This window comes from Glandiceps talaboti, chromosome 8 (assembly GCF_964340395.1).
Source record: "Glandiceps talaboti chromosome 8, keGlaTala1.1, whole genome shotgun sequence".
NCBI lineage: Eukaryota > Metazoa > Hemichordata > Enteropneusta > Spengelidae > Glandiceps > Glandiceps talaboti.
In genome coordinates, this window is record NC_135556.1 from 22,076,616 (window position 1) to 22,096,317 (window position 19,702).

General features: G+C 35.4%; 2 protein-coding genes across 2 annotated transcripts; both read left to right on the forward strand.

The window, feature by feature from the left end:
• The first annotated feature begins 7,161 nt into the window (after positions 1-7,161).
• Positions 7,162-8,703, forward strand: LOC144439378 (beta-1,4 N-acetylgalactosaminyltransferase 1-like). The gene has a single exon (XM_078128665.1). The coding sequence runs from the start codon at positions 7,162-7,164 to the stop codon at positions 8,701-8,703; it is 1,542 nt and encodes a 513-aa protein (XP_077984791.1).
• A 3,991-nt stretch (positions 8,704-12,694) lies between these two features.
• Positions 12,695-14,203, forward strand: LOC144439379 (beta-1,4 N-acetylgalactosaminyltransferase 1-like). The gene has a single exon (XM_078128666.1). The coding sequence runs from the start codon at positions 12,695-12,697 to the stop codon at positions 14,201-14,203; it is 1,509 nt and encodes a 502-aa protein (XP_077984792.1).
• Positions 14,204-19,702: the final 5,499 nt, after the last annotated feature.

Sequence of the window (19,702 nt, forward strand, 5' to 3'; positions counted from 1 at the left end):
GGACAACAATATTCAAATTTCAATGGGTTTTATTTCACTACGGACAACAATATTCAAATTGCAATGGGTTTTATTTCACTACAGACAACAATATTCAAATTTCAGTGGGTTTTATTTCACTACGGACAACAATATTCAAATTGCAATGGGTTTTATTTCACTACAGACAACAGTATTCAAATTTCAGTGGATTTTATTTCACTACAGACAACAATATTCAAATTTCAGTGGGTTTTATTTCACTACAGACAACAATATTCAAATTTCAGTGGGTTTTATTTCACTACGGACAACACTATTCAAATTTCAGTGGGTTTTATTTCACTACGGACAACAATATTCAAAGTTAAATGGGTTTTATTTCACTACGGACAACAATATTCAAATTTCAGTGGGTTTTATTTCACTACGGACAACACTATTCAAATTTCAGTGGGTTTTATTTCACTACCGATAACAATATTCAAATTTCAGTGGGTTTTATTTCACTACAGACAACAATATTCAAATTTCAGTGGGTTTTATTTCACTACGGACAACAATATTCAAATTTCAGTGGGTTTTATTTCACTACGGACAACAATATTCAAAGTTAAATGGGTTTTATTTCACTACAGACAACAATATTCAAATTTCAGTGGGTTTTATTTCACTACGGACAACACTATTCAAATTTCAGTGGGTTTTATTTCACTACGGACAACAATATTCAAAGTTAAATGGGTTTTATTTCACTACAGACAACAATATTCAAATTTCAGTGGGTTTTATTTCACTACGGACAACACTATTCAAATTTCAGTGGGTTTTATTTCACTACGGACAACAATATTCAAAGTTAAATGGGTTTTATTTCACTACGGACAACAATATTCAAATTTCAGTGGGTTTTATTTCACTACGGACAACACTATTCAAATTTCAGTGGGTTTTATTTCACTACCGATAACAATATTCAAATTTCAGTGGGTTTTATTTCACTACGGACAACAATATTCAAATTGCAATGGGTTTTATTTCACTACAGACAACAATATTCAAATTTCAATGGGTTTTATTTCACTACAGACAACAGTATTCAAATTGCAATGGGTTTTATTTCACTACAGACAACAATATTCAAATTTCAATGGGTTTTATTTCACTACAGACAACAGTATTCAAATTTCAGTGGGTTTTATTTCACTACAGACAACAATATTCAAATTGCAATGGGTTTTATTTCACTACAGACAACAATATTCAAATTTCAATGGGTTTTATTTCACTACAGACAACAATATTCAAATTTCAGTGGGTTTTATTTCACTACAGACAACAGTATTCAAATTTCAATGGGTTTTATTTCACTACAGACAACAATATTCAAATTGCAATGGGTTTTATTTCACTACAGACAACAGTATTCAAATTTCAATGGGTTTTATTTCACTACAGACAACAGTATTCAAATTTCAATGGGTTTTATTTCACTACAGACAACAGTATTCAAATTTCAATGGGTTTTATTTCACTACAGACAACAGTATTCAAATTGCAATGGGTTTTATTTCACTACAGACAACAGTATTCAAATTTCAATGGGTTTTATTTCACTACAGACAACAATATTCAAATTTCAGTGGGTTTTATTTCACTACAGACAACAGTATTCAAATTTCAGTGGGTTTTATTTTACTACAGACAACAGTATTCAAATTTCAATGGGTTTTATTTCACTACAGACAACAATATTCAAATTTCAGTGGGTTTTATTTCACTACAGACAACAGTATTCAAAGTTAAATAGGTTTTATTTCACTACAGACAACAGTATTCAAATTTCAGTGGGTTTTATTTCACTACAGACAACAATATTCAAATTGCAATGGGTTTTATTTCACTACAGACAACAGTATTCAAAGTTAAATGGGTTTTATTTCACTACAGACAACAATATTCAAATTGCAATGGGTTTTATTTCACTACAGACAACAATATTCAAAGTTAAATAGGTTTTATTTCACTACAGACAACAATATTCAAATTTCAATGGGTTTTATTTCACTACAGACAACAATATTCAAATTTCAGTGGGTTTTATTTCACTACGGACAGCAATATTCAAATTTCAGTGGGTTTTATTTCACTACAGACAACAATATTCAAATTTCAATGGATTTTATTTCACTACAGACAACAATATTCAAATTTCAATGGATTTTATTTCACTACAGACAACAGTATTCAAATTTCAGTGGGTTTTATTTCACTACAGACAACAATATTCAAATTTCAATGGGTTTTATTTCACTACAGACAACAATATTCAAATTTCAGTGGGTTTTATTTCACTACAGACAACAATATTCAAATTTCAATGGGTTTTATTTCACTACAGACAACAATATTCAAATTTCAGTGGGTTTTATTTCACTACAGACAACAATATTCAAATTTCAATGGGTTTTATTTCACTACGGACAACAATATTCAAATTTCAATGGGTTTTATTTCACTACAGGCAACAGTATTCAAATTTCTATGGATTTTATTTCACTACAGACAACAGTATTCAAATTTCAATGGATCTTATTTCACTACAGACAACAGTATTCAAATTTCAGTGGGTTTTATTTCACTACGGACAACAATATTCAAATTTCAATGGGTTTTATTTCACTACGGACAACAATATTCAAATTTCAATGGGTTTTATTTCACTACGGACAACAATATTCAAATTTCAATGGATTGTATTTCACTACCGATAACGGTATTCAAATTTCAATGGATTTTATTTCACTACGGACAACAATATTCAAATTTCAATGGATCTTATTTCACAACGGACAACAGTATTCAAATTTCAAAGGATTGTATTTCACTACGGACAACAGTATTCAAATTTCAATGGATTGTATTTCACTACGGACAACAATATTCAAATTTCAATGGATTTTATTTCACTACCGATAACAGTATTCAAATTTCAAAGGATTTTATTTCACCACGGACAACAATATTCAAATTTCAAAGGATTTTTCACTACAGATAACAGTATTCAAATTTCAATGGGTTTTATTTCACTACATACAACAGTATTCAAATTTCAATGGGTTTTATTTCACTACCGATAACAATATTAAAATTTCGATGGATTTTATTTCACTACGGACAACAATATTCAAATTTCAATGGGTTTTATTTCACTACGGACAACAGTATTCAAATTTCAGTGGGTTTTATTTCACTACATACAACAGTATTCAAATTTCAATGGGTTTTATTTCACTACAGACAACAATATTCAAATTTCAATGGATTTTATTTCACTACGGACAACAGTATTCAAATTTCAGTGGGTTTTATTTCACTACCGATAACAGTATTCAAAGTTCAATGGGTTTTATTTCACTACGGACAACAGTATTCAAATTTCAGTTGATGTTATTTACATAAACGTGTGTGAATATTTAATATATCATATACTCCAATGGCAACGAGAAATAATTTGGAAAACATAAGTAAGGAATTCAAATCTCAAACCGAAGTTTTGGAAATCATGCAATGGTGCCATATTATTTTGTCTGAAACCCTACAGTGTAAGTCTATGATGAGTATTTGAGGTATAGGCTGAAAGACAAGATACAAAGAGTATCCTCAAATGCTTTATAGACAATATCTAGTATTGACATTCTTTTTATTTCAAGAATTAATGTCAAAATAGTGTCTGAGACAAGAGTCTATGATCACTTATGATTCATTATTACAAAGTCTTCTTGTAAATGTATAAGGATTTTTTTATTCAGAATTACAACATCTTGTTATTAATTGTGTAAAATGGTTTCTTGTTTGTAAATTATGATAGACATTAATAATGTTGATTATTTTTTTAAAGCTACACGAGCTGCAATTGGGACGGTTTTTTGAAAATGTTTGGTTAGCTACAATGGCTTACATGTAATATTGTACACTGTGAACAGTATTCCATCACATGAGGGTAAACGTTGTGTTTGCAGCTGTACACATGAAATCAAAATCAAATTGATTTTTCGTCCTCATCCAAAAATCAGCGCCCTCAACGACGATCACGATTTCAACCTGTGTCTGTACTGCTTATGGATAATATCGACAATTGAAGCTTGAAAAAATAATGTCTACTTGGTATTTTGACAATTTTCAATGAATATATTGTGGTTGTCTGATCGAAAAGTGATATGCCAGTTACAACTAGTAGCTCACAAATTCAAATTTGAGATTTCGCTCACGATTTAAACTTGTCAATATTGACAACGAATTAACAGATACAGTGTCTTTTTATAAATCATTAATTGACCAAGTTTTAGTCGATACTCTTTGGTTATTTGATAAAAAATGTCCTAGTTGCAGCGAATGCAGCTTTAATACATACATTCGTGTACATGTAACATGAATATCAAAACCAAGAGAATATTTTGGGGGTGTTCTTCATCAAAATTATAGGATATCAAATTGTTTTATTAATTAACAGTATCACCAGTTGTTTCATTTATGACTTAAAGTGGCCATGTGAATAAGAAAATTAATGGATATTTGTCTTGGATTGTTCGTAAATAAAATAAGTTTAATGTTTTCCACATGTAAAATAAAGTAAAACAACATGGCTTAAGTCCTCCTTTGTAAATTATCAATTCCAAAAAAAAAATATGTTAAAGAAATTGTTATTATATGTTCCTTAAAGTGATATGTAAGCCAACTTTCACATTTATACAGATTTCTGCTATTATTGCGTTACTAACGTCAACTTGGTCTATGTTGTTTCACATTCAAAATTAAAAATAGATCCCCATTTCTCACCCGTATGGCCACAATTACTGTTTGGAATTTAAATAATTGTTTTATGGGGTATTTTCGCCAACAACAAGTTTTGAATTTTAATATGATGAAGTATTTAAAACAAAAATAAACCAACTACCAGCTAGTTGTACATGTAGATATTATTTCAGAGAACATACTAAAAGAAGTGCGAAGCAATAATCTCACGACTGTTATGTATAAACGGGTCTCGGTCACCGCTGAGGGCTCACCTCTTCCATCAACATCAGAGATGCCGATTCATGTAAGTACTTTTCGTGGAATAATAATTATGTAAATACTAGTACACCTGACACACTTAGTATTCCACCAACCTATGTGCACATTTATCTATACAACTATATATGGTTGTTCATATCTTTCTGAAATACCTTTATTTTGTCACCTTTACATGTATCAACAATCTTAATCTGTACACTAGGTTTAGATGACTGGATGCAAATGATTTTGAATATTTAAATATGTTACATGATATGTATGCGCAGAGTATACATGACGTCTGATGTTAACTGCAATACAATGATAATCCAGACAACATCTGCTCTTAATAATTTTCGACTCATGTTTCTGTCAACGTAATATGGTATTATCAGTGACTGTGTTCATTCATTAGCATACCCATTATACCATTCCATTTATCATATATTTATATATACCATATACTAAATCACAAGGCAAAATGTAAAAGAAATGTTTGTTTCCGATAACATGACACCAGAAAATAGAGTAGGTAGGTCGGAAATTTCTTTTCTTTTTCAGTGAAATTTTTAAACAATTACTTCAAGCCCAAGATAAGATACTCGTCGGTCACAATACGTGTGTGTGAATTTGATGAGAGGTAAAAGCAAGTAGTCGAGACAATTATAGTTAAGTAGACAAACACGTTATGTAGACTGTACTGTTATAGTCTAAAACGACATAATTTCTTTCTGGAATACGACTTCTTCTTTTTTAAATTGACCACGGATGAGGCAAAGGCCTGAAGATGTACACGGAAATAGAAGTAATAAATTGTTACCATTTTACATTTGTGCATGCAAAGGGGCGGGGCTTAAACTAGAACAGATACGGTTATTGAAAACACCATTTTTTTCAATTTGGCCTAAGGCAACAGTATTAAAATATCTATTTATAAAACTTTCAATACATGACTAAGTGTAATTGGCATATATGACAATACATACATACCATACGTATTTCATTATGACATGTCACGTATCAAACTCTTTGTTATTTATTTTTAAAAAGACCAATTATATTCAGATAACTGATCACTATTTACGAACACGACTTGCTTGTTAATAGCACTGTAACACATGTTGTGCTTGGTTGCTCTTCGTCACTCACAAAAAGAAGGAAAAATCATGTTTTTTTCATTCTTGCTGTTATCAATGGTGTATATGTATTATGGTTTGCGATAAACCACCCGGCCCTGATTAATTATTTATTATGGGATATTATCTGGGATATAAGTGATAGTCGTTTAACATATGTCACAGATGCCATGAAGTGTTACAATGCATGTAACAAAAGGACACAGTGGCGTAAATTACATTTGATGGCGGCCTGTCCATGATTTTTACACGAATTAATTAATTAATTCATTATGTGTATCCTTCTTTGAAATGCATAACCGCCAATAGACAGATAGACAAGCATTTGTCTTATTATTAATTAAAAAATCGACATGGTGAATTGTTGATGTAAGTGTGTAAGGGAGCCTTCAGTATTTACAAGAGGGGGGCGAATTAGTGGGGTCACTTTTTACAAATCAGCTCTCAGGGGAGGGCCATATCTTAGAAAATGGGATGAGGGTCACATAAATACATTAATATATTGTCTAACATTAATCATTTCTCATTTATTTATTCATTTATCAGATAACCAACAGGAGCTAGCCAGTCCCATTTATAGGCTCCTTTGGTTCAGTGTCAGTGTAGGATGAAACTGGAGTACCAGGGGAAAACCTGTGTTGTACGGTAGAGTCAAACTGCATTGCATTATTTGGGGGTCTTTGTCATCCCATCGCTGCCACTGGTTCTAGATATAAGGGTCACATTTCACGCAACAACCAGAGCCTGAATTCCCCGGCCCTCCCCTTGCAATTACTGAAGGCTCCCTAATACTACCCTGTCGGCGAAGAGGACGAAAATCGAATACTATGGTATCAACTTGTCGGGCTGCTAACAATCAGATACTACACTGTTGCCCAAGAGTTGTTTATGTATGTAAACTTGAACAGAATCGGATATATAACGTGAGTGCTTCTGAAGGCGTTGCTAAATATTGTACATGATTCCAAGTCAAATATTGGATGTATCCATCATGGCACTCGGAATACCAAAAAGGTTGTACATACCAGTGATCATTCTGAGCATAACCAGCTTTATCCTCTCACTCGTGATCGTCATTTATGAACCATCACGAGGTGTAATAGTCGCTAGTGAAAAATCACAGAACGGTCATAAGAACATCTATACTCAGACAACTCATTCTAATCAAGAGAAACCTCATTCAACATGCAAGTGTCAAAAACATAATAGTGGTCATTACCCAGTGGTGCAGTTGAACAAACCTACTCAAGAGCGACGACAACGTGAACTAGCCGATTGGAAACGACAGCACGAACATTCTCGTACCCCATTGTCTATGTGTGAGGCTTTTACTCCGTTCAGGTATCCAGCCAGTGGCATTTCGGTACCCCCACTACAATCAACATATCTACATGGTTTAGCTTTACACGACGCTGCAGCTGACATTCTACAACACCATGAACGGTTTAGGATAAAACTGAGATGTCGACATGCGCGTGGAATGTTAGCAATAGACATGGTTAAGTCTGGATCAGAAGTCACTGTCATTGGCGACGGTTCAGATGAAATCACTATCGAGAGTAATAATACAGATATCAAAACTATTAATTCTGCGTTGTCAAGGTTACAATACAGGAGTACAGTCTACGATATCGAGACCAGAGATGTAGTCGATGTTACTATGTTGGATTTTGCTATCTCGATACACATCCATATTAAAAGACCAATTTTACCCATCTTATACGATCCTGGTCCGTCGGCTGATATCAATACTAAGGTGACCATTATAACCAAAACCTTTGAACGGTATAACGCTCTCAGAAGACTGATTTCAAGTATCCATAAGTTTTACCCAAACATGACAATCATTGTTGCCGACGATTCCGAATATCCGCAGAAAATTAACAACCCATATGTTAAGCAATACTTCATGCCTTTTGCGGAAGGGTGGTTTGCAGGTAGAAATTTAGCACTCAGTCAGGTTAGAACAAAATACTTTGTTTGGGTAGACGACGACTTTGATTTCACAGCTAAAACACGACTTGAAAACTTCCTTGAAAAGTTTGAACACCCGCATTTTGCGATCGATCTCATTGGGGGAAGTTTCATCGATGAGAACGGGAAACCAAAATCCACGTCAAAATGTTTTGGCTGTCGCACAGTGAATGTTACTTACAACGATGATGATGACGGTGAAGGCGTCTGTTTGGATATCAGTGTAGAGAAGACATATCATCGGGTAGAAGAGTTCCCCAATTGTTTCTACGCTGATGGCACTACTAATTTCTTTATGGCCAGGACCAGCACGATCAAAACAATTGGGTTTGATCCATTTTATGAAAGAATTGGTCATCCAGAATTTTTTCTCGATGGTTTGGGAAAAATGCGTGTAATGGGCTGTACAGACGTGTATGTGCATCATTTATCCGATAGAAGTAACGAGAAATACAACTTATTTCGGAAGGAGTATGGTAATCGAGAACGTAATCGTACGGCTTATCACACTCTGTTTAAGAACAATTTGAAATGTATTCATTACAGCTTGTATAGGTAGTTAATGGCAATAACCAATACCGTGGTGTAATAACATTGGGTTTCAGTGATCTGGCATTTTACCTCAAGAGTCACAACCAACCAAGTAAATATCAGTAAACAAGCAAGTTTTGGGGCGATCAAGAAATAGCGTATGCAGGTTTTCATATGATGTCATTTTCATTTGCACAATTAATGATTTTTGATAAGTAGGCAATATTTTAATGCATTTATCAAATTTCATATGCCTTGGCGCATACATTGACGACGACAAAGCACATGTCTTAACACCTCTCAAAATGAAAATCGTAAAAGAAACTACAATTATTGCAGCTAAAATAGGTTGAAACACATTCCGTTGAATATGTTGAAACTCTCTCTGTAGAGCAAAATGTCCTAAGCAAAATGGAGGGCGTCCTGGTCAGTCTGTCATACACTTTTCTCAAAAGAACAACACAACACAGTATCACGTTTTATATTGTCGGCTTCCCCTTCCTAATGAAAGTTGACAACATCCTTTTGGTTAAATGATGAAGTTTTTAGGCACGGAAATCGATTTAGAAACATCATCATATCTGACATCATGAAACTACACATACATCGTATTTTGCATTATGCAATTGTTTTTGACGTTGTGCATGCTTCCATGTTATTGTATTTAGTGTTCACATGTTTTTGCCTTAGACTATGTACAAGTACAGGTAATTATGAGTGAGAAAATATACTCTACGATACTCTAGCATAGTATATGATCAAATGGCATGAAGTCGGATGGCTACTACTTACGTTACTGTCTACAAGGATACATGATATTATTTATATATAAATATATGAGGATTAATAATGGATATATTTGAGAACTACTAATAGTACCTATAATATATGTTATACATAAACCATATATTTCTAACTCAAACATTTCGAAGGGACTCAGCTCCTCTTCATCGGTGAGTCTCCAATTCTGTTAAAGAAATCAAGTTCTGTCACACTTTAAATACTCACGACAGTAGCTATTGTCATGCAAAATAGTGTTAATGTACTGGGGGAATGGTATGAATATTACACTCAGTAAGCTGTTGCATACTGGTTACTACTGGTTGCTATGTTACTGTTTCCCTATTAATACTATTGGTGACTGAATCTATCTTTTTAATATTCGGTTTTCCAATTCCCATAATCGTTAAGTGTTTGATTGAGTGAGCTAACCCATTGAAGTGAATTGGTACGGGTAGGGTGTCTTTTATTAAAATGCAAATATTGTTGTCAGGGAGTGGCCTTCATAATATATTACTGCCAGTGTGTCAATTGTTAAACCTGACAAACAAATTGACACGTACCACTGTTGGCAGAGCTGTCAAATATATGCCACAATGGGACAGTTGTCCAGTACAGTTCGACATTCAAATATATCTCAGTCCACAAATGACAGAACAAAGTGTATTACAAATGGTCAGGAACGGACAGCAAGGAAAGGTAAGCTCTCCAACATCAGATATTCCTTACAAAATTAGAAATATAGTTATCACCCAACGTTCATATAGAACTGTCGATTTAATGGATATTTCTAAATCCTAAATATCTTGTCTAAATATATATTTTTACCTTTATGGATTAGTTACAAAAATCGTTAACATTTTACACTTTTTGTCATAAAACCTTAGCATTTGGGTGTTTGAGACACACACAATTCTTGTTCGAAACACACACAATCCTCGTTCGAAACACACACAATCCTGGTCATAAGACCTTAGCATTTGCCGTTTTGTGCAACAATTTACTCTAAAACAGGACACATCAAAAGATGCGTCAGTTCCAGGCGACAAAACAAACACTCCAGTCGAAACCACACCAACTTGTGTCTGCATCAACTCTCATTGATGGAACCCTTGATGTCTTCTGTTTTAGAGTAAATTTTTGCAGAAAACAACCAAATGCTAAGGTCTTATACCAGAATTGAGGTGTTCGAAACACACTGAATCCTGGTCATAAGAGTTTAGCATTTGGGCATTTTCTGCAACAATTTACTCTAAAACAGCACATATCAAAGGGCCATCAACACGGATTGACAGTTCGGGTAGTCTACAGGACGGGTGTTTTCGGTGACCAACACCCCGTACAATTCTGACTCTCCGACGCGTCGCGACGCCCCAGCAGTGGCAGTCGCTAGATCATGGATTTGTGGGTACCCCGGCTTGTTAGCGAAATTTCATATGTACCCCTTTTCCAGTTAATATTTCAATGAAAAAGAACCCCCCTTTTTATATAGTGAATCTGGGAGAAAATCACTTCAAAAACCCCATTCTTTCCGAAATCCGAGAAGCTTTACCTTCAACTAGCTCTGGATTTCTATGCTACGGGGTTTCGATGTCAAAACCCCGTAACGTATAAATCCAGAGCTATACCTTCAACGAGAGAGAGAGAGAGAGAGAGAGAGAGAGAGAGAGAGAGAGAGAGAGAGAGAGAGAGAGAGAGAGAGAGAGAGAGAGAGAGAGAGAGAGAGAGAGAGAGAGAGAGAGAGAGAGAGAGAGAGAGAGAGAGAGAGAGAAATGGGGCATCGTATTCTCGGAGGGTGATCTGAAAAAGTACCACCTTTTTTACGATTCCATGGACCTAGATGGCCGACGAGATGCCAAACATCCATTGGACCGCGACCAAGAAAACAGGTCGTAAATTGTGATATTGCGATTCTGAAGAGTCACTTTCACGGTAGTCATGCTCGAAGACGGTGTACGCGTTTCGCTCAAGAGACGACTTACTCCGTATGCAAGCAGGACTACTATCACGGCAGAGTACCATCTAATTTGGATGAAGAATCATTGAAGTTTGAGCGTATCATACACCACTTTTTAAAATTTGATGTAGACACTGGACGTACGTACTCTACGAAAAGACACAGCGAGAGAGGGGTGAAAAAGGAGACACGAGAAATTTCAGTGGAAAGCGGGATGGTCACCGAAAACACTGGACATCGCGCAGTAGACGTCCACTGACTGCTCGAGCGCTCTCTTCAACGTTGAAAGCGGCATTTGAGAGTTAATGTCAGCAATTTACTCTGTTCGACAGACCAGAAGTTGGTGTGTCTTAGACACCACACGAAATTGTAACAGTGCAGTGTGTAAAGCAGGATGCTTTGAAGAAGTCACCTCCGACTAACGCATCTTTTGATGTGTTCTGTGTTAGAGTAAATTGTAGCATAAAACGTCAAATGCTAAGGTCTTATGACCAGGATTCAGTGTGTCTCAAACAAGGATTGTGTTTGTCTCAAACAAGAATTGTGTGTGTCTCAAACACCCAAATGCTAAGGTTATATGACAAAAAGTGTATTTAGCAGTATAAAACCCAATTTGAATACGTTGTAGCCAATGACCATACCATGTCGTGCCTTAGAGTCATATAGAAAACACTTCACAAACAGTGTTAATATAACGTATATTCAAACATTCGCAGATGTCATATTCAACGGTGCACAAAAGTCTAAGATCTGCTATTCTCTATTGATTATCTCAATACCTGTTATGAGTTGTCCATCTACTATTTTGATAAAGGTCAAGTAAGGTCAACATATGTCTAGCCTGTTTACTGTGTTGTTGAGATGCATCCTATATAGCTGGTTTTACATCCAAGGCTAGCCCCCGCATTCTCATGAGAATATATATGGGTGGCTGGATAAGTGAATGAGTGAGTGAGTGAGTGAGTGAGTGTGTGAGTGAGTGAGTGAGTGAGTGAGTGAGTGACAATTACTGCTAACATCAATGTAATGCATTAATTTTCAGTTGTGGTGTGAGAGTCACATTTCACGCAACAGCCGCTAGCCCAAGCCTGAATTCCCCGGCCCTCCTCTTGTAATTACTGAAGGCTCCCTAATACTACCCTGTCGGCGAAGAGGACGAAAATCAAATACTTGTGAGTGCACAAATTGTAGTTACTAGCACGGATATATATAACGTCAGTGTTTCTGGAGGCGTTGCTAAATATTGTACATGATTCCCAGTCAAATATTGGATGTATCCATCATGGCACTCGGAATACCAAAAAGGTTGTACATACCAGTGATCATTCTGAGCATAACCAGCTTTATCCTCTCACTCGTGATCGTCATTTATGAACCATCACGAGGTGTAATAGTCGCTAGTGAAAAATCACAGAACGGTCGTAAGAACATCTATACTCAGACAACTCATTCGACTCAAGAGAAACCCCATTCAAAACATAATAGTGGCCATCACCCAGAGGTGCAGTTGAATAAACCTACTCAAGAGCTCGAGCGACGACAACGTGAATTAGCCGATTGGAAACGACAGCACGAACATTCTCGTACCCCATTGTCTATGTGTGAGGCTTTTACTCCGTTCAGGTATCCAGCCAGCGGCATTTCGGTACCCCCACTACAATCAACATATCTACATGGTTTAGCTTTACACGACGCTGCAGCTGACATTCTACAACACCATGAACGGGTTAGGATAAAACTGAGATGTCGACATGCGCGTGGAATGTTAGCAATGGACATGGTTAAGTCTGGATCAGAAGTCACTGTCATTGGCGACGGTTCAGATGAAATCACTATCGAGAGTAATAAGACAGAAATCAAAACTATTAATTCTGCGTTATCAAGGTTACAATCCAAGAGTACAGTTTACGATATCGAGACCAGAGATGTAGTCGATGTTACTATGTTGGATTTTGCTATCTCGATGCACATCCATATCAAAAGACCAATTTTACCCATCTTATACGATCCTGGTCCGTCGGCTGATATCAATACTAAGGTAACCATTATAACCAAAACCTTTGAACGGTATAACGCTCTCAGAAGACTGATTTCAAGTATCCATAAGTTTTACCCAAACATGACAATCATTTTTGCCGACGATTCAGAATTTCCGGAGAAAATTAACAAGCCATATGTTAAGCAATACTTCATGCCTTTTGCGGAAGGATGGTTTGCAGGTAGAAATTTAGCACTCAGTCAGGTTAGAACAAAATATTTTGTTTGGGTAGACGACGACTTTGTTTTCACAGCTAAAACACGACTTGAAAACTTCCTTGAAAAGTTTGAACACCCGCATTTGGCGATCGATCTCATTGGGGGAAGTTTCATCGATGAGCATGGGAAACCAAAAACCAAGTCAAATTGTTTCGGCTGTCGCACAGTGAATGTTACTTACACAGATGATGATGGTGAAGGCGTCTGTTTGCATATCAGTGTAGAGAAGAAATATCATCGGGTAGAAGAGTTCCCCAATTGTTTCTACGCTGATGGCACTACTAATTTCTTTATGGCCAGGACCAGTACGATCAAAACAATTGGGTTTGATCCATTTTATGAAAGAATTGGTCATCGAGAATTTATTCTCGATGGTTTGGGGAAAATGCGAGTAATGGGATGTACAGACGTTTACGTACATCATTTATCCGATAGAAGTAACAAGAAATACAACTTATTTCGGAACAGTAATCGAGAAAGTAGTCGTACGGCTTATCACACTCTGTTTAAGAACAATTTGAAATGTATTCATTAAAGCTTGTATAGGTAGTTAATGACAATAACCAATAAGACATACTGATGTGTTGGGTTTCAGTGATCAGGCACTTTATGTCAAGAGACACAATCAATCATGTAAATATCAGTAAACAAGCAAGTTTTGGGGTAATTAAGATATAGCGTGGTACATGTATCGATCTCAACAAAACCACACTTGATTATATGGTTTTCAATTGCATTGAGTCATTTGCATGAGTAATTATTTTTAGCAAGAAGGCAATATCTTAATGCAAGTTTCAAATTTCATATGACTTGGTGCATACATTGATGATGACAAAGCACATGTCTTAAGGGGGAGGTGTCAAATTCAAAAAAGTCGATAGATTTTTCTTATACTTTGCATACCTAAGCAGTGATATCTGAATATGTAAAAAAATGCAAAGAAAAAACTATGTCACCACCTTTGCTTTCAAGATAATGACCGTTTCTTGTATCTACACATATTGTTTTGGGTCAAAATAAGTAGATTTACAACAATTAACTACATCATAATTTTTGACAGTTAAAGATTATCCCTGGAGCACTTAATAAACTTACATATTTTAGTGCGTGTATTATGTCCAGACATATTTGTTTGTAATTTCTTTTCATTATTTCATAAAATACTATCTTATTTTATCCCCAGCTGCTTTACGATTTTTAAAGAAAAATGTAAGAAAATTGCAAAAAAAGGATAAAAGTCTGTGATAGATAATTTTTATGCTGTATGTGTGTACAATGTATTATTCCAGCTATTTATAAATGACAAAATAATAGTGGGTCACCACGTTTAAATTCTACAATTGAAATTGTAACCCCACACCCCATTTTTGACAGAAATCTTTTATGAAATATTGTTGAATTTGACAAAAATTAAAATGAGCTTGTTTAACTTTGCACATATGTATAATGTACCAATGCCTCTTCATAATTATACAACAAAAAAACATTGTGTGTGTGCTAACTTTAAAATGTCAGTAAAAAATGTGACCCCCCCCCACCCCCACCCCATCAAAATTTCAACATTTTGAACAAATATCACTTGACATTTTATAATATTGGAACACACAGGCACCAAAGTATATTTCTGTCAGTTCATATGTATGATAAATCAACTGAACTATTCATGTGTAGAGTTTATGTATTTCTGCCAAAGCCAAAGTGGTCATAATATTATGACACCCCCCCCCTTCCAAATTTCAACATTTTTGGACAAAATTCACGTGAAATATTCATAATGTTGGAACACATGGGCACCAAGGGATAGTTCTGTCAGTACATAATTATGTATGATAAATCAACACATTAGGGATGAGGTCAATAGTTCAATGTAGGACAAAAAGCTAAAAACATTTAGTCCCCCCCCCTAACTTAATTGGCCAAAATCTAAAATGTCCATCCAATTTCAAATCAGTATGTAGTAATACTATGAATACAAATCCAGTATGTAGTGAGGAAAAATAGTTCTTTTGTTTACACTTTACGTTAGTGCTGTGCTATAGTGAAAATTCTTCCATTCCTAAATTTAGGGATATTTAAAAAAATATATATATAATTGCATGTTTAGGGGTACAAACAGACCCATTAAAAAGTAAAATCGTTTCTGTAGGATGAGAACTAGACAACTAAAAAAACACCCCAAAAGTAAAAGAATTTAATTTTTTCATCCTACATTGATTTGAAATATATATTGATCTCGCACCTTATATCTCATTCTCGCATTGTTGAAACAGTTAAATGTTGATTTCATGTAAGGAAATTGCTAGTGTTGTATTGAGGGGTGTGGTCACTATGAAATAGGAAATAACTCATATCAGTACCTGTTGATCCACTGAACACGGCATGCAGTATACGTACCTAGCCCACATGATAAATTGCACACTGTCATCATTTCGAGCAGTGTACACACACACTGCACTGTGAGGCCCAAACGTTATGCTACTAGATGTATTTATTGATTTTGGGTACAATATTTAGAACCCCTCATTGATATCTTATTAATGTTACCATGGATGCTTCTTTCATGGGGAGACAATATAGATAGTTCTTATACAACTTGTATAATTTGTTGCAATTTGAACTGTAGGCTTTATAGTACGTAAACACTCAATAGAGTCAGTGACTAGTGACTAATACTATAAATTATAATACTTGGCCCAGTGAAGAAGAAGTATTTTTTCACTGTCTATTGTCTATTATCTTTTCACTTTCTCTTCTCCACGATCGGTCGTACGGTTTCTAGTAATTATCATTGTTGTTTTTCTTGTAATGACAAACATGGTTTTAGGATGGATAAGACATCAATGGTTTGAGAAAATACGCACAAACAACCAAATGATTGACCTAGCGCTTTGACCCCATCAATCGCCCTCGAGCTCTGGTGACACTGCTGACCTATAGAGCGATATGCTTCCAAAACGACGTATAGCAAATCTCATTACCATAGTAACAAAGCAAAAACCCAAACAAAGTACTTCATTTAATGGCGATATGGAATTATGGTCAGTATGTAAATTTCATGTGAATACCATACGAGTCATTGTTTTGAAATAATGCAATTAAGTTTTCAAGTGTCATGTCAGTTTCATTTCGAGCAGTCGAAATCAAAGCAACTAAGGCCAGAAAAAAAAGCTGTTCAAGGGCCCTACCTACCCATATTTTTGGCATTTCAATTTTTTTTTTGGTTATGGGCAAAATATCCTCATGCTGGCTTTGCATGTCAGTGAAATGCACACTTTGTTTCAAAATTAAGGGAATTTCTTTATATTTTCTGAATAGTACATGTAACAATATACATTTGAGGTCAATTCCAAATTATGTACTATCAGTGGTTTACTTGGCTCTGATGATGCATACAAGCATGAATTGAGATAAAATTAAACTGTTGCATATCCAATATTCACTAAACGGAATGAACAAAACTTTATGACCATGGGAAGGGCAGTCATTGGGCCATCAAAAGTCTGATAGTCTGAAAGTCTTCAAATGTTTTACACTTTCTTTATTCATGATCTTTTTGGAATCAAATTAAAGTTCAGGAGAAGTCATTTACCACATCTGCAAAATATCTTTCAGCTTTGCCACAACAAAATACACTTCATAGCCAGATAAAATGTACTGCATGTCATAATTGTCTCTCAATTCTGGTATTTTAAAACCACATTCAAGCTTTGTAAGACTTTATAATTATGTTTTTTGTTTGATATTTTATGCCTCTAAATGGCCTCCTATATTGTCTTATTTTCAAAAAAGTTTTCATTTTTGAGGATGTATCCTTCCAATCAGTAGCAATCACGGTAATAATTGTCTTTCTCCCAAAACAAATGGAAGGTGGCTGACTAAGTCCCTCCCTTCATAGGTCAGAGCTAATGATGAGACATCTCCTTACAAGTATCCATGTGAAATGCACATCCTTTGTCAAGTAATATCATTTGGACTGTTATTGTAGTTGATTATCACTTATTTTTAATGCATCATTGTACCTGTGCTACCATATATAATTTTATATCTCCTCTATAGTGTAGGTGACAGAAGGAGTGGCTAAAATAATTCTGGAGTTTCATTTAGCGGGTCTTAACATATTTTGAGAGGAGCTACGAAATTTGTTTAACCGTAAATTGTGCACATTTCCTAACTAGAGCTGATGGAAATCAATTGCCATACAGACAAATTGCAAGAGATAAAATCAAAATGAATGAATAAGTACAATGTAAACTCAACTTCAAATGTTTTGCCATCATTACATGTGGTTTGTTTTTACATCCTTTGTAAAAAATAAAAAATAAAAAAAAATCGACCTACCTACCCAATGTGTCGAGTTATGTTGCCAGTTGAATAGCTTCTTTTTTTCCTGGCCTAAGGAGAAAATTAAAAGAACATGTTTTTGCTTGTTTGTGGGGGGGTACTCAACTTGGATGACTTATGTAGAAGCAGACATTTATGACCTGGGGGTATCTCAGGTAGAAAGTCTTGGATGTATTCAGACGTTACGGTTAATCATGCAATGGTTCGCAAACTCGCGTAAGCAGCCTTTTTATGGCCTCGATGTAGTTTAGAAGTTCCGACTCAAGTATTTTTTTATCACTGTCTTTTCTCCACGACCAGTCGCACGGTCATGGCCCAATGAAGAAGAAGTATTTGTTCACTGTCTATTGTCCGCAACTGGTCATACAGTTGAAACTCCATTTTTGAATACGAGAAGTAGCTTTTCACTTTTTCTCTCCACGATCGGTCGTACGGTTTCTAATAATCATCATTGTTGTTTTTCTTGTAATGACAAACATGGTTTTAGCACCGATGGGACATCAATGGTTTGAGAAAACGAGCACAGACAATCAAATGATTGACCTAGAGCTACTTTGACCTCATCAAATCATAGAATCAATCTGTATAGCAAATCTGGTTACCATAGTAACAACGCAAAAACCAAAACAAAGTACTTCATTTAATGGCGATATGGAATTATGGTCAGTATGTAAATTTCATGTGAATACCATATGAGTTCATTGTTTTGGAATAATGCAATTAAAGTTTCCAAGTGTCATGTCAGTTTCATTTCGAGCAGTCGAAATAAAAGCAACTAATAAGGAGAAGATTATTAGAAAATGGTTTTGCTTGTTTGTCGGGGGGAGGGGTGTACTCAACTTGGATGACTTGTGTAAAAGCAGACATTTATGACCTGGGGTATCTCAGGTAGAAAGTCTTGGATGTATTCAGACGTTACGGTTAATCGTGCAATAGTTCGTGAACTCGTGTAATTCTAGCGTCAGACACTGGGCGTGGTGTTATCTTTTTAATATGGCTGACTCCAACTTTTCTGTTTCGCACGTCAATGTTTTTGCTTGACCGGCGATATAGGGAGTGTGGTTGTTGATAGTTTTCAACAAGTCTAAATTTTATAAGACAGTTCCTTTTTTCGCAAGGACTTCTGAAACTCATGCGAAATTACCTTCCGTTCACCCTAAATCTTCAATTCAAGAGTACGTACAGCGATCGAAAAACGTATAACACTTCACTTCACTTCCAGACACGGGTTTGTTTCGCGTTCGAATGTTGACAAACTGAGAGCGCCCGTTTCAGTCTGCGCCGAAGGTTGCGTCGTTGACGTAATTTGAATTTGACACCTCCTACCTTAACACATGTCTCAAAATGAAAATCAAAAACGAAACTACAATTATTGCAGCTAAGATAGGTTGAAACACACTCAGTTGAAATTCTCTATGTAGAGTAAAGCTGTTGAATACTGGTAACTACTGGTTGCTATGCTACTGTTTTCTATTGATGCCATTGGTGAGTGTAACTATTTTTTTTAAATCCACATTGATTCACGTAGTTGACGGTAGGTTTTATCTGGTGCGTACAGTTTTCCAATTCCTATAATCCTGAAGTGTTTGACTGAGTGAGATATCCCATACTTTTTTTTATTATCTCTATCACTCTATCTCTGTCTCTTTCGCGGCATTTCGCGTATCGGGGATTACAGTAGATTGCGTCATTG

Excerpts from the sequence above, each read along its gene's own strand:
- LOC144439378 (XM_078128665.1), top strand. The coding sequence starts at position 7,162 with ATGGCACTCGGAATACCAAAAAGGTTGTACATACCAGTGATCATTCTG.
- LOC144439379 (XM_078128666.1), top strand. The coding sequence starts at position 12,695 with ATGGCACTCGGAATACCAAAAAGGTTGTACATACCAGTGATCATTCTG.